Source organism: Hippopotamus amphibius, chromosome 17 (assembly GCF_030028045.1).
Source record: "Hippopotamus amphibius kiboko isolate mHipAmp2 chromosome 17, mHipAmp2.hap2, whole genome shotgun sequence".
Taxonomy (NCBI): Eukaryota; Metazoa; Chordata; class Mammalia; order Artiodactyla; family Hippopotamidae; genus Hippopotamus; species Hippopotamus amphibius.
In genome coordinates, this window is record NC_080202.1 from 55,637,871 (window position 1) to 55,652,831 (window position 14,961).

General features: G+C 55.4%; 1 protein-coding gene across 3 annotated transcripts in view; it reads right to left on the minus strand.

Moving 5' to 3' along the window:
* The window catches only part of SEPTIN9 (septin 9), a 165,795-nt gene that overhangs the window by 150,422 nt on the left and 412 nt on the right, over positions 1-14,961 (minus strand). The window contains exon 1 of one of the 3 annotated variants that reach the window (XM_057714700.1): positions 931-966. The exons of the other annotated variants lie outside the window; for them this stretch is intronic. Coding sequence (XP_057570683.1) covers positions 931-956 — 26 coding nt within the window. The 5' untranslated portion in view covers positions 957-966. Of the gene's footprint in view, positions 1-930; positions 967-14,961 lie in introns of those variants that run through there. 3 annotated transcript variants of the gene reach the window in all.

The window sequence follows — 14,961 nt, forward strand, 5'->3', positions numbered from 1 at the left end:
CTAAGCCCTGGCCTCTTTCCGGGCTGGGGAGGACCCCAAGACGGCCCCTGTCTTAGTTGAACTCACCCACCACGTAAACAACACTGCAGGAGATGCACGTGGCATGCAGTTCTCACAGGGGGTGGGCAGCGGGGCCGGGGATGACTGGTGAGGCTTCAAGGAGACAGGGGGCCAGGGAGGGGGTAACTAAGCTGACCCTTGAAGGAGGGCCAGGTGGACACAGGGGTCTCACAGCCATGTCCAGTGCCGAGCCTCCATGACAACCACGGGCTTTACGTCCATTCTCCCACTCATGCAACGTGACCACCCCACGAGGCAGGTGCCAGCACCCCCATTTCACAGATGAGGGAATACAAGGTTCGGAAGCCTTGGAGCTGTCGAATCTCCTACAAAGCTCCCAGCCCCGCCCCGGCCACACGATGGCGAATTGTGTGTGTCATTTTAACTGAATCCCGGGGTGCCCAGATATTTGGCTGAACACTACTTTTGGCCCTGTATGGGAGGGTGTTTCTGGCTGAGATGAACATTTGAGTGGTGGGCTGGGTAAAGCAGGTGACCTCCCAATGTGGGTGGGCATCTTCCAGTCCTGGACAGAACAAAAGGCAGAGGAAGGGAGAATTCTCTCTCTGCCTGCCTGCGTGCTGGCGCGCTGCTCTTCTCCTGCCCCGGGCCTGAGCATCGGCTGGCCTGGTTCTTAGTGCTCAGACCTGGACTGAACCCACCAGCAGCTTCCCTGGGTGTCCCGCTTGCAGACGGCAGAGGGTCGACGCCTCAGCCTCCACAACTGCATGAGCCAATTCCTCATGATAACTGCCCCCCTCTCTCCTACTGGTTCCGTTGCTCTGACGAACCCTGAGTATCACTGGCCTCACACGGCAGAGAGGCGAGCATCCTTCCCCGGCACCCACTCGACACTGATGGAAAGTCTACCTTCTGCTGAGTGATGAAATCTCCATCCTTCCTCGAAAGTCCAACCAGAATGGTGATGCCAGGCTGGTCCTGCCAGACAGACAGGCAGGATGGACCACAGCCTCGGACCTGCGGGGGGCAGGAGGGGCCAGCATCAGGTGCCCAGAACTGACGGCCCCTTAAGCCCAGGAGAAGGCAGGTCCAGAGTGGCTCTGGTGGGGCTGCCCAGGGCTGGGGAGGAGAGAGAGGTGGGGACAGGCGCGGCTCCCAAGGCCGCTGAGAGGGCAGAGGAGTGAGTGTGGGTATCCCAGGCGCCAGCTCCAGCCTCACTTCACAATGGCTGTGACCTCCCTCCATGCGCCTAACTGGGAGCTGTACTGCATACAATGACACGTAACAATTTTCAACATCTGTCCCCCAACCCCACACGTGCACACAATGAGCTACTTCGAGGTCAGCTGTCTGGGCTGCAGGTGGCACCAGTGAGCGACAGCTGAGCCCATAAATCCAATGAACCCCCAATATGGAAACAGCACGGCAAGGAGTGGAGGACTGGCCCCACATTCCTGTGGATCCAGGCCCTTCCGGCCGCGCCTCCCCCCAGGCCAGCTGGACGCCCACCCTCGCCCCCGCCTCTGGCTTCTGGACAAAGATAAAAAGGAAGAGGGTCCATTCAGGTTAAACCCCAACCCCAGGCATCTGACCCCCAAGAACCAAACCCACAGCGGGGGTGGAGACATGGTAATGAGGAAAAGAGCATCTGGGTCAGATTTCGCGGGTGGAGTTTTGTTTTATGTACACTGTTTATTTTTCAGATTTCCGGAAACATGCAGCTGGTGCCAGACAGCCCCTGGCAGAGAGAAGACCCCAGGCCTGCTCCCTTCATCAAGAGGGGGAGGCAGCCGCCCGGGATTCCCGCGCTCCAACCAGTGCCCCGCCTGGCGCCGCCTCCACCGCAGCCCTGGGAGAAACCCCAGGCCAAGAGCAGCTGAAATTCATTTCCTGGGACCTAACTACTCAGGTCTGTGTCTGAGACCAGCGAAGAGGTAGCCGGAAAAGCCTCCAAGACATCTAATGGCTCAGTCCTTCCGGTGGGGAACTGAGTTATTTTTATATGACTTTAAAATAAAACATCCTCAGAAAGAGAGGAGACGATTTGAAGTTCAGCTCTCTGGCATCTTCCCAAACCAAATTATTTGAGTTCTCAGAGGCCGGGGAGGCAGGAAAACCTGTGGTCAGATGAACAGTGTTCGAATCCAGACCTCGCCAGGCACTCACTGTGGGTCCCAGGAAATGACTTCCCCTTTCTAAGACTCAGCTGCCCCGTCTGCAGAATGGGGACAGAGATGGGGATTACTCACAGGTGACTAAGGTTACACAAGGTCACGTATTGTAGGCACTTAGCACAGTGCCTGGCACAAAATAAACATTCAACAGATATTAGCATTATCAGTATGTTATATATTATATACTAATATAAATTATTATTATTAAATGCCAGCCACACACACCAGCCTGGACCCAGGGACCTACAATTGGAAATTAGCAAAGCTTGGCTGCCCTGTGCTGATGCATCTGAACAACATGTAAGTTACAACCAAGGCACCTTGCATGTTGTAGCCAGGGCACTGCTACCCCAAGATAGGCCACCAAGAGTCCTATTTGACTCTCTCCCAACGAAGGGAAGTCAAAAACCCTCCCAGCCTCCAGGATGGACTACACATTGGAGAAAGACGGGACAGTTTCTGCGATCCAGAGGAAACAGGATTCGGGGGGCTCAGAATCCCAGTGCCCTCTCACACCTGGCCACCCCAGAAACTCCCCAACTTGTGTCTGTGCCCACCTAGGCCAGGGCAATAGCCACTGACAAACTACAGGCCAGTGACAAACACCAGTCAGGTGTCCCACGTGGACACCATGAGATGCAAACACACTTCAGATGAGATGAAGCGAAACAGGGGTCCCTCAGCCCCGGGCCGTGGACCAGAACTACCGGGCCGCACAGCAGGAGGTGAGTAGCGGGCCAGTGAGCAAAGCTTCATCTGCTCCCCATTCTCCCCATCACTCACATTCCCGCCCCCCCCGCCCCAGCCCCGTCCATGGAAAAGCTGTCTTCCACTAAACTGGTCCGTGGTGCCAAAAAGGCTGGAGACCGCTGAAGCAAAAGACAGGAGAAGGCAGCGAGTGGGGCCTCACTGCTGGCCAGTGTCCCAAGGAAAATGAGAATGCACGGAGATGGGGCTCCTTGGTCCTGGAGAGAAAGGGGGTGATCCTGGGCTGGGGTAAGAGACCTGAGACGCCCTGGGGCGCACTTCCTGATAGAACCAGCATTTGGGGCAGGGAGCCACCACCGCAGCCTGATGGCAGAGCCCACCTCCAGATAAACAGCCCGGTGCCCTCCCTGCCCCTTCTCCACAAATCGGCCAGGTGTGGCCCCACCTGGCACAGGAGCCTGGCAGACTGGTGCCGGCCCCACACCTAGGAGCCTGGATGCCCAGCCCATGGGTGTTCCCCTTGCATATAATTTGGGGAGCCTGGATAAGAGAGAGAAGGACACAGTTACTGTAAAGACCTCTTATTTTTGTCCTTTCAGCCAAAGTTTTATGATAGAACCTGGTAAAGTGCAAGGTTACACGGGTACTGAGAATATAAATAGACTCTGGAATTAGTGTATCATTATTATTATATGAATGACAGGGACCCAATGCACCATCATCTTCTCCTACTGGAGTTGCAGAGCCACTGTCCCCACCCATGAACGGAGTGGCCTTCCCCAACCCCTTTAGGGTCTCACATAGCCCAGACATCTTAACCCAAGGAGGGGGGCAGAGCAGGAATCAGGCTGTCCCCAGGGGAGAGTGACGTAGCCACGCGTGCGCACATACACGCACACACACACACCCCCCCTTCTGTTCTTGTGCCAACAATGAGTGGGGCTAGACAGCCCTTCTCAGCCAGAAAGTCACCATTTTCTCAAAAGGAGGCGTTGCGGGAAGGGGTAGCTACGCAAACTCGGGCACAGACACCCATTTTCAATAAGGACAGGAGCTTATCTACAGAAAGGAATCAATTCTCAGTTTCTTCCTAAAAATCATGAGAGTCCCTCCAGAAAGGACAGGGTCACCAGGACCTCAGCCAGGAGCCTCCTGCCTCTCCACTGCCCCCAGGACCACGGTCTTCCCCCTTCTCCGGAGGCTCCTGTGCTCACAGAAGCTGTGAAGGGCTGGATCAAAGTCAAGGGTTTCAGTTGGGAGTGAAGAGTCACATTCCAGGCTTATCTTCAGAGGAATCTAAGATAAAGAGATAAGCCCGCTTCCCCTTCTCCCCTCTAGGCCTGTGCTGCCCGCTGGGTGTGCACTGAGCAGGTGCGCAGGGCAGCCCCTCTCCTCCCTCCAGGCCGGCAGCTGGGGCTGTGCATTAAAGGGAACCTCAAGGCTTCACCCACAAGGTGAGGGACCTGCCTTGGGGACCTGCTGCAGCAGAAGACTAAATACTGAAGAGAGTTCTGTTTTCAGCAAAGCTTGGGGGCTCGAAGCCAGGGGTTCTAGTCCTTTCTCTGACTCCCGCCCTGACCTGCCATTCTCTCTGTCAAGTGAAGGGAGTGCCCCTGACCCACAGCCCACGCAGCTATAAAGCATCAGCCCAAAGCGGGCCCTGGCCTTTGACTCCTGGGTGGGGGGGTTAAGGCGGGGCCAGCTGCAGGCCCCAGGGCACAGCCACACCACGGGCAGGGCCACACCACAGGCAAGAGTAAGAGAGATGAGGGGGCAAACCCATCTCCAGCTCTCACTGCATCTTCGGGCAAGTTTTTAGATTTTCTGAGCCTCAGTTTCCACACCTGCAAAATGCAGACTCGTGAAAATATTATTGAGCATCTACTCTGCACCAGGGACTGTTCGAGGACCTGGGGACACAGTGGTGACCAACAGGGCCACTCTCTCGGTGGCACTCTCAGCCCAGGGGGAGCCAACACTGGTAACCCACTCACAGGCCAGGGAAGTGCCAGCAGCTCCTGCACATGGAGGGCTCTGCCCAGCAGGCAGCAGCATCACCAGAGGGCCAAGTCCATCACGTGACATCAGTGCTGACCAAGGACCCACAGAGCTCCCCACTCCAAGGTTCACCAGTTGGGCCTCTGCACTCTGGGTCCCACTCACATAAAAGACATTGCCATCTAAAATAGACAATACCCCGTCAAATCTGAATTTCAGATAACGAGTAACTTAAAAAGCATAAATGTACCCCGCATTCCTCACCCCCCCTAGATCTCTTCAGTGGCAGAAGAGCTGACCTCTGCAGGCTGAGGTCTGAGAGTCCCCAGGTCTGTAGCCTTTTGGCTGGATTCAGTCTATAGGAGGCGACTGGAAGGTGGGAGCCAGGGAGAAGAACCAGGGTAGGTCTTCCCCTGCTCTCTGCCTTGGAAGGTTTCTCCAGGAGCAGGTTCTGTCTGTTCTGCAGCTGCAGCTCCAGCCGGGCCGGGCCGGCACAGCTTCATCCAGCCTCCCATCAGGTGACCCTGGACTCCGATAACACGCCTTCCTCCCTCTGATCCTCTGACTGGGGGTGGGGGAGGGTGGGGGCGTGGTAGTGGCTTCCCCAAGCTGATCTCTGGTTGTTTCAGGCAAGCTGAGGAACCTCAAGCCCCAGGGCCCTTGGCTCACAGGCATCCCTCTCAGGGCACTGAGAAGAGCCGTAGTGTTTTTGTCAAGTTTGCAAAATGGAAGATATTTTAACCCCAATCAGTTAAGACTGTTGTCTCTTTCTCCTCTGAGTTCCTGCCCATCACCCTTTCTCCTGTGTAAGGTACCAGTGGAGGGATTTGCTGGCATCTGGGGGCTCCTGCTAAGGAAAAGTTGAATTGGAAAGATAGCTTGGATGTAGCTGGGGTTTATTTACATAGTTCACAGTTTTTTCCATGCATAGTTCAGTGACTGCTCATCATCCCAATGTGCACGGCCAGGAGTACTCCTTCCACTCACTTTCCCACATCTGTCTAACGCACAGGATCCAAAGGGATAAGATATGAATGTGTCCTGCAGTGCCTGGTGCCAGGAAAACGTGGGCAGTGGGGGAGAGCAAGATTTGAAAAGTATGGAGCCAGAGGCTGGCCTATGGGAACTGAGTCCAATCACCAGATATAAAGCTGTGAGCAGAGGGACTTTCCTAGGTGGTGTTGTGATTGAGAATTCGCCTGCCAATGCAGGGGACACAGGTTCGATCCCTGGTCTGGGAGGATCCTACATGCCCCAGAGCAACTGCGCCCGTGTGCCACAACCACTGAGCCTGCGCTATAGAGCCTGCGAGCCACAACTACTGAGCCTGTGTGCCACAACTACTGAAACCCACGCACCTAGAGCCTGTGCTCCTCAACAAGAGAAGCCACCATGATGAGTAGCCCGCGCACCGCAACAAAGAGTAGCCCCCATTTGCCGCAACTAGAGAAAGCCCCGTGCAGCAATGAAGACCCAACACAGCCAATAAATAAATAAATAAATTTAAATAAATAAATAAATAAAGTTGTAAGCAGAGAATTCAATTCTCTTCAGTGTCGACTCCAAACAGAAAGTATCTCTGGTCAGAAAGAAATGCAATAGTGCCTCACATAGAGTTACAAATGCCCTTGTACTTGTCTTTTTCTTTCTGGATGGGAATCACATAAAATGGAATTTATCAGAATTCTTGTCTGTAGGGTGAAAAGTTGCAGCAGTACCACAAACTCTGAGTTAAGTCATACTTTTTCATGCATCCCAACTACTAAAATTAAAAATTAAATTTTGATTAACCAGGAAGATGAATTAACTTTCTGTTCTCTCAACAGAAAATTATATTACACAGTCACCATATAAAGAAGTGATCAAACAGTATGCAGCAAAAAAAGGTAGGGAAAAAAACTACTTTGGAGATAGGACAGGTAGTTGACTGATAAAACCATGTTATTTTTCTGGATTCGGGGATGCTTATGAAATTTGCCCACTGTTTAAAATTTATAATTTGTTGTTATGTCTTTTCTCACTCTCAACAAATAATCCCATTCACACCTTTAAAGAGCTGCATAAACCCCACCCAACCCGAGCTGCCTCCTTGTGCCCGATTTGGCTTTTCCATCATCTGTACCTTTAAGTCCTTCCGTTCTAAATCCTGGAGTAGTTTCTGTTTCCTGGTTAGACCCCAGTTCACATGCCGTGAACCAATTGCACATGTGAAAAAGATGAGCAGACTGACAAAGTAGGGCCAAGGGACCAAGGGGGACATCGTGGATAAGGAGGATGGTTAGTGATCAGAAACAGCTGACGACAGGGACTTCCCTGGCAGTCCGGTGGGTAAGCCTCCATGCTCCCAGTGCAGGGGGCCCGAGTTTGATCCCTGGTCAGGGAACGAGATCCTACATGCATGCCGCAATTAAGAGCCCACAGGCTGCAACGAAGATCACGTGTGCCACAACTAAGATCCAGCGCGGCCAAAATAAATAATAAATAAATACATAGATAGAAGCCCACACGCCTAGGGCCCCTGCTCCACAACAAGAGAAGCCACTACAATGAGGAGCCTGTGCACCACAATGAAGAGTAGCCCCCGCTCGCAGCAACTGGAGAAAGCCCGTGTGCAGCAATGAAGACCCAACACAGCCAGCAAATAAATAAAATAAATAAATTAATAAAAAAAAAATACATAGATAAAAGAAAAAAAAATAGCTGACGACAGCAAAAGGAATATGGGAAAAGCTGCATCAGTTTTCAAGCCCTTCTGCTTAACGGGTACCACGTCACTCAATCTGTCGAGGTTGTGATGCAAAGAAATACATTGAGAGAGGTGCGATCAGGAACTGAGGGGCAGAGGCCCTGGGAGCGGAGATGGGAGGAGAGAGAAACAAAATAGCAGCCACAGAAGGCTGGCTGGATGGGCAGCACTGCGACTGGCCTGGGGAGCCTGGAGGGTCCAGAAGAAACCGCTGCCAAAGTAACCAGGCAGCAGAACGAATGATCACCAGGAGAGGTGGCTGGTCCCCTGGAGGCAGGCTGCCCATCAGCAAGACTAGGACATTCAAGCTGACCCAAGGAAGCAAAGAGATACCTCCTAGGGTACAGGTGCATCCCATAGGGGCCAAAGAAGAGAGGGAGAGAAGGAGAGGCTGGGGGAAGCCCCGGCACTACACACCAGTCAGAGAGAGGAATCACAGACTGCAGGCAACGGGCCGGACCTTTTAAAGGACAAGTAAACCCTGGGATTTCTCAGCAGCTGTAAGCAGGCTGATAAGGAGCACAAATGGCATTTTCTGTTCACTAAACCTCTTCGTAAAATGCTGTGTTGAGGACACTTGTTTGGTTTTTGGAGCAATCCCAGGCATGCTGGAAAGTATTTTATTAAATTAATGGCCTGCAAAAGTGCCCCGTATCCAGTCAGCTCATGCCTCACAGCTACAAGCGCGGCTACTGTAACATCTTCAGCTCAGCGCCGCGCCCTCCGTTCAGGGTCACGGACGCACATCACCAAGAAAGAGCGCCAACATCAGCAGACGGTTTAAGAGCTCTGGTGAGGGGATGGTTAAGTAAATGCGGGAACGTCCACGCTGAAAAGCCACTCAAACTGTAATCAGGGAATCCATGCACGAGATCTGATTTCAAGGGAAAAGAGCAGCATGTCAAACGATTTGTACAGAGCATATGCAACTCTGTGAAAAAAACGTTACACACCTTTGATAATTAGATCAAACGATAACGTCCTGAGCGTGTGGAAACACGTACTTACTAAAGGGAACTCAGAAAGCAATGTTGTAAGCAACGGGATCGGAGCATTCGTCCTTTTAATTTCCTGTTCACATTGTTTGGTAACAAGTAACGAACAAAATGAACAACCAAATAAATAAGTAAAGGCAAAAGAGAAAGAACAGATACACAGTGCATTCCAGAAAGCTTTCCTTTAAAACATAAAGCATGCGCTTGGCAGCTAGAGTGTCAACCCCCAGCTACCAGGAGGGTTAGTGCTGCCACCGGGATGCCCCTCTCCCCACAGCTGAGGGTTTGCTGGCCACACCTCGGGCCCCTGACATCGGTGAAAAATCCACCACGTCCGCCCCTCCAGCCCCACGATGCCACTACTGTGTGCACTTGGCTGTTACTTCACCACCTGCACGGTGTCTACACCGGGCCACTTGGACCCTGTGGCTAGAGTCAAAGTCACGTGTTCATCAGTGAGTCTTGCACACCAACCCCCACATCCCCCGGGCTGATTAGCCTAGTCCTTTGGCTGGAAGATGACAAGGGTTGGATTTAACCCACTTCCAAGTGGCTTGGGTTACAGAAGCATTATTTCCCCGCTGGGCCCCATTCCCAGTGGAAACAGGAGGCACAGTCCAGGGGAGGGCTGTGAATGCCCCAGGACGCGGATCAGATGGATGTGCAGGACAAGCCCGAGGCGGCCTGCCAGCCTGCCTCTGCCCAGCCCTTCCCGGTAACCACGCTCGCGGGAGTGATCCCCGCCCGGGCAGACGTCGCCGCCGCTGCTGCCCCAACACGCCTGGCCCGGCCGGAACAAGGGGCCCAGGCACGGTTCTCAGGGAGGTCTGGGGTGGACATGGCCAGCCCTGGGTTCCGAGGTACGGCCTTGGGGGGCCCAGCCACAGCCCAGGCTTCACCGCATGCCCTTTCAGAGTCCCGGGAGGAGTGAGGCCTCCCCAGGAGCCAGAAAGAGGACAGGGGCCCTCCATCCGTCATGGGGAAAGGAAGGCTCCTACCTCGGCCCCGCTCTGGGAACTCTGGGCCAGGGAGGGCGCTGCTCCCCAGAGGGAGCGATCTGGCCCTTCTCACCCCACCCAGTACTTGGAGGGGCCCTTGGGAAGCTGGGGCCCACACATGCAGGCCGGAGCCATTCAGGGTTCCTCGCCCCAGTCACAAAGCCAGCATCACTCAGAGGATGACTGTGACTCGCGTTCCTGCCGGAGGCACCCTGGGCCGAGGGCCGCCCTGTGACCTGGGGTCATCTTACTCTCCCCTCCGCAGCCCCTTTTCCCGTCCCGGAGGCTTGCAGGCTGCCAGCAGTCATGCTTCACAGAACCAGGTCAGATTAGGCCGGGAACAAAGCTCGGTTGTTGCAGGGCTTCCAAGAGGCCACTGACAGCAGGATGCCGGGAGCCACCTCCCCCTCCGCCAGCAGCGGAGGCAAAGGGACCCGGGCCCAGGGCGGGGACAGGGAGATAAGACAGAGAGAAACTGGGCTGGGAGCAGAGTGCCACACTCAGCTCGGGAGACCCGAGGCCAAGCCGCCCTTCCAGAGTGGGGCGGAGAGCAACCAGCCCCGGAGGCACGGAGCCTGGCACTCAGTGGCACCCGGCAGATGCTTCTGGAATGAATGACTGAACACACAGGGAGACTCGAAACAGGCCAGGGGCCTTGGAGAGACGGGCACCCCCAGCTCAGCCCAGCTGCTGCAGCAAAACCATGAGTACTACGCCTCTCAAAGAACTTCTGGGCCCAGTTACAGCTGCCTAACAGGGAAGAGGCAGGGACGACCAGCCGACCGGCCTCGGGGACGCTTCAGTTCTCCCATCGAAGCTCAATGCCCAGGCCTGACCGTGGTACCCCCCGACCCCAGGGCCCTGTGCCCACCAGGACACGCTCCCTTTGGTCAGTGCTTCTGGACCAGGCAACCTCTGGCAGCTGCCACTAGGACTCTCTGGCCAAGGTCTCTCCTGGAGTACGGTGGGGGCTGTGAGCGTGTGTGCTCCACGCAGGTCCCCAGGGGGCTTCACCTGGCCACTCGCACCCACTGCTTCCCTGTAAATCCCCCAGCAATGCCTAGCGCCAGGGTGTCCCAAAGTAATAGTTCCAACAGGGGTGTAGGAACCCAACATGTCACCTCCCTCCGCACCCAACCGCTCACAACCCCCCAGGCCTGGGCCTCTCTCCAGCCCCCCTTCCCAAGGCCACCAGCTGGATCCGCCCAGGAACTGGTGCTCCTGCCCCGGGGCCGGGCCCTGCACTGCTGTGTGCTGAACCCTCCTTATCAAGTATATCTTAAGCAAACTGCAGAGCCCACACAATGCTGCTCATGGACAAACAGCGGTGTGTGCAGAAACGAGGTCCCACCCCCAGGTCCCATCCACAAGGGGCCCGGGATGGGCGGGGAATGTCAGAAGAGGGCAGCCCAAAAAGCCTGGTAGAAGATGGGGAGTGCCTTTTGCCTGCTATTGGGGTTCCTGGTGGGAGGTTCTCTGCTGACACCCACACAGGAGCTCCAGGCACGTGGCCAGCCCACCCTCCTACCTGGACGTAAACTCCAGACCCCGCTGCTCCTGGGCAGTGAGCTGTGTCCCTTCTGCACCCTTCCTGGCTTGAACTGGTCATTGTGGGGGAGGGGGGTGCCCAGGAGAAAGGTGGGCTGTCTCAAACTCAGGTGCGTTGCCAGGTGCAATGGGCAGGCTGGGGAGAGGCTGACGGACAGGTGACCGTGGTCTGGGGTGAGCCGGAGGGGCTGGCAGACAGGAGCTGGCCTCCCTCCTCTGCAACAGGCGGGAAGGGAGCTGGCCTCAGGATTCAGGCTCGGCCAGCTCCCCAGGACTGGGGCGCAGGGTGGGGGGGCCTCAGGGTCCACAGGCGTCCATGACCCTGGGCACGCGTCCCAGGGAGCCACGAACTGACACGCGGTGGCTCTTCCTCTCCACCCAGGTCCCTGTAGGAGCAGAGCAAGCAGGCTGGGACGTGAGCAGACAGAGGCGCGGCAGCAGGAGGGGGCGGAGGGGCAGGGCCAGCCGGGGAAGGAACCAGCCTACGCTCCCTCCCCGCCTCGCCCTCACCCGGGGCTGGTGCTCCGGGGACCTGCGCTCCTCTCCTTCCCAGAACTCAGCTCCCGGAGCACTGGGTGTGGGGAAGGCCGTTCGCTGGGCTAATCTCTCTAACCTGCTTCCCCTGGGTGCAGCCTCCCGCCCTGCCCAGGCCACTGAGTTGCTATTGCATGAGCTTTTTAACCTTTGGAAGGCCAGGTACCTCTTCGGGATCTCCTGAACGCCACCAAGCATCTCCGAATAATTCCCAAATGCACACCGGCCTGATTTTACTCCCCATGTCTGTGGCTCACGGGCCTCGGCGAAGTGTCCGCACCGCCGGGAATTTCCAGGGGAGCCAGGGCCACTGAAGGGCAGGCTCCACGTGACACGGTGTGCAACCAGAAGCCCCAAATTCAGGACAGCGGAGGCGTTCAGATAGCAGCCTGCTTTGACACCAAGGGGCTGGGGGAGAAGCCTGGGCCACACTCCTGGCCTCCAAACCAGCAGAGGCCCGGGGAGGGTGCCAGCAGCCCCCAGGCCTCCTGACAAAGTCGGTAACGCACAGCCTCCTCGTCCTTCCTGCTGTTGGCCAGCATACTGAAGACAACAGCAGCAAGTTACGGGTGGAGCAGGCATTGCAAGCCTTTTATGCACGAATTCATTTCATCTTTACAACCAGTTAGCATCGTCCCTGTTCAACAAATGCGGCAAAGGAGACACACGAGATCAAGCACCTTGCCCCACATCAAGGCGGTGTCAGCCTATAATTTAATTCCAGGAGCCCGTGCTATGAACCACTGGGCCACACTGCCTGCAGCTCTGCCCCACTGCGGCATCGGATGAGGTAGATCCACGAAGAGCCTGGAGCAGAACTGGTGCTGCCAGACAGAGCCTGCTGCCACGCACACCCACCTGGCATCCTGCAGTCCCACTGAGCATTCGCTTTGTTCCCCACCTGGAAGGACCCTTTTTATTCTCCACCTTCTCAAAGCTGCTCATTCCTCAAGGCCCAGTTCAATCTTGCCTCCCTCTGAAACCTCCCACCCAGGCAACTCAGTAGTATTTGGAACCTATACGGCTCGGGTCAGGGGTGAGGGGTTAACTAGCCGGGGTTCCACCTGCATCCTGCCTCCCCAGTGAGAATGCAGCTTCCCTGCAAGGACCATGTCTTTCCATCATCTCTGTACCCTCGAGGCCCTGGCTGTACAGGCCCAACATATAATGCATATCTGAGGCACTTGGGATCCCCTTAAACATTTTTAAAATTCCCCACTTTCCAGAGACTCATGAGGGCTCACGCCAGCTCTACTGAGAACATACGAGATTTATTTTCAAGCCCATAAATAGGTCCGGAAGCAACCATCCCACACCACCCAGGTGAAAAACGAAAGCCCTCTCGGTGGGCTGTTCTTTGAATTTTTGCTGCATTCCTTAATTGCAGGGCATTGATGCTACATAGGGGTCAGCCTGGCTTCTGCAAAATGCCGCTCCTTGGAACGGGGGGTGGGGGTGGGCACCAAGAGAACCGGAGTCCCTTGGAATGAGGCCAAGTGGCCACCCCTGGGCCGGCCCCCTCCAGCCCAACCCCACACAACTGCAATAGTGTGACCCAGTCCGCCTTGGACCATCGCCAGGAGGAGAACAAGCTGGAAGAGGTCCAAGCCGTCCTAGGCCCATCCTCCAGGGACTTGCCCCTTCAGGTAAACACCGGAGCCGTGGAGGCTGCCTTTACAAGAGCTGGTTCCTACCCACGGTGAACTCTACTTCTAACTACTGCGAAAAACTTCCTCTTTATTTTAATTTTTTTTTTAATTTGCCAGGGACAGGCGTGTAGGAGAAGAGACATCAAGCCTGACTCAGAGGCCCTCTGATAGGAGGATCTCAAAGTCCCCCCAGGAAAAGGCCAACTAACTGGGGGAGGGGGGAGCCGGGGGAGCCCTGGTGGCCCCCACTGTCCAGACTGACCAGCAAGAGATGAAGTGCAAGGAGCCAAGGTCAAGAGCCAGCTGGTGTCCCTGGGCCACACTGGGCAACAGAACCCAGGGAAAGGGCCGCATGCAGCAGCAATGCCCACAACCATCTCAACTATTTGGAGCATGTTGGGGAGGGAGGCCGAGCACCAAACCCCAGCATATGCCACCTGGAAGCCCCCTCCTCCCTCACCATGACATCAACGTGGCCACAGTCCTGAGACGGAGCTGTGTTCAGGGTGTCAGAGGGCCAGGCTGTTTGTAACAGGAGGTGAAAGCTGAAAATCTAAGCCACTGGCCTGGAAGGCCATTTTAGGGGAAGTTCTCAGTAACCCTCTTTGGGAAGAGTTATTCTTTACTTATTTTGATTTCTGAATGTACAAAGCAAGCGAAGACTGGAAAAAATGGCCCCAAAGCAGGGGGATGGCCCAAATGACCTCTTCAGCTCCAACTAAGTACCATGACTCTGTCCTCTTATCAAGAAAAATTAATTCATGAGTCCTTGGCAGAAAACTTCATGTTCAAATAGATTAAGGGGAGGAACACAAGGAGAAATTTTGCAGGGTTAGCAGAAGAAGAGATGCTGTTTACAACCTGACAACTGAGGAAGACAAAGGATCCTGCCTGGACCCTTTGGGGGAAAATCACAAAGGGAAAAAAAAAAAAGGGAAGGAGAAAAAGAACAGAGATCTGGATTACCCTTAACCTGCCCTTCAAGGCTTGTGGCCTCAGTTTACCCATCCATAAAATGGAACTTCAGAGTAACCAAGGGGGAAATGGTTATAAAGGATCCTGAGCGCATGATGAGAACTTGTCAGGCCCCCTCCACCAATGTGAGGTCAGGCCTGCTAGTGGAGCTACGATGCCAGCATACCCGATGGCATCCTGACACCTAAAAGGTGAATCTGAGTTGCCAAGCTGGGGTGCAGCTGGATGGTCTCATTTGGCAAACTTCCCGTGCTCCACTGGGTGGAGGAATAACAGGAGTTCACCTGAAGAAAGGATGCTGTGACCTGGACCACCAGTCCTGGAGGCTGACCCCAAGGAAATTCTCCACCCTGCCCCCACCCACGCACACATTCGCCTGGAGGAGGCTGGGGTTGGGGGGAAAAACGCCCGAACCCGCGGCGCCTGTGAAGTCAGCTATTCCAGAGAAGGTGCAGGCGGGGAGGAGGAGGGCGAGCAGGAGGGCTAACCAGGCCAAGGGCAGCGGCTCCCATTGTGGCCCCTCCAGAGAGCAGTGGGCGACAGACAGGGGCAGGAGACCCTCGACCAAGGTCAGAGTCGCGGCCCAATCGTGCACGGGTCAGAGGTCCCGAGCAC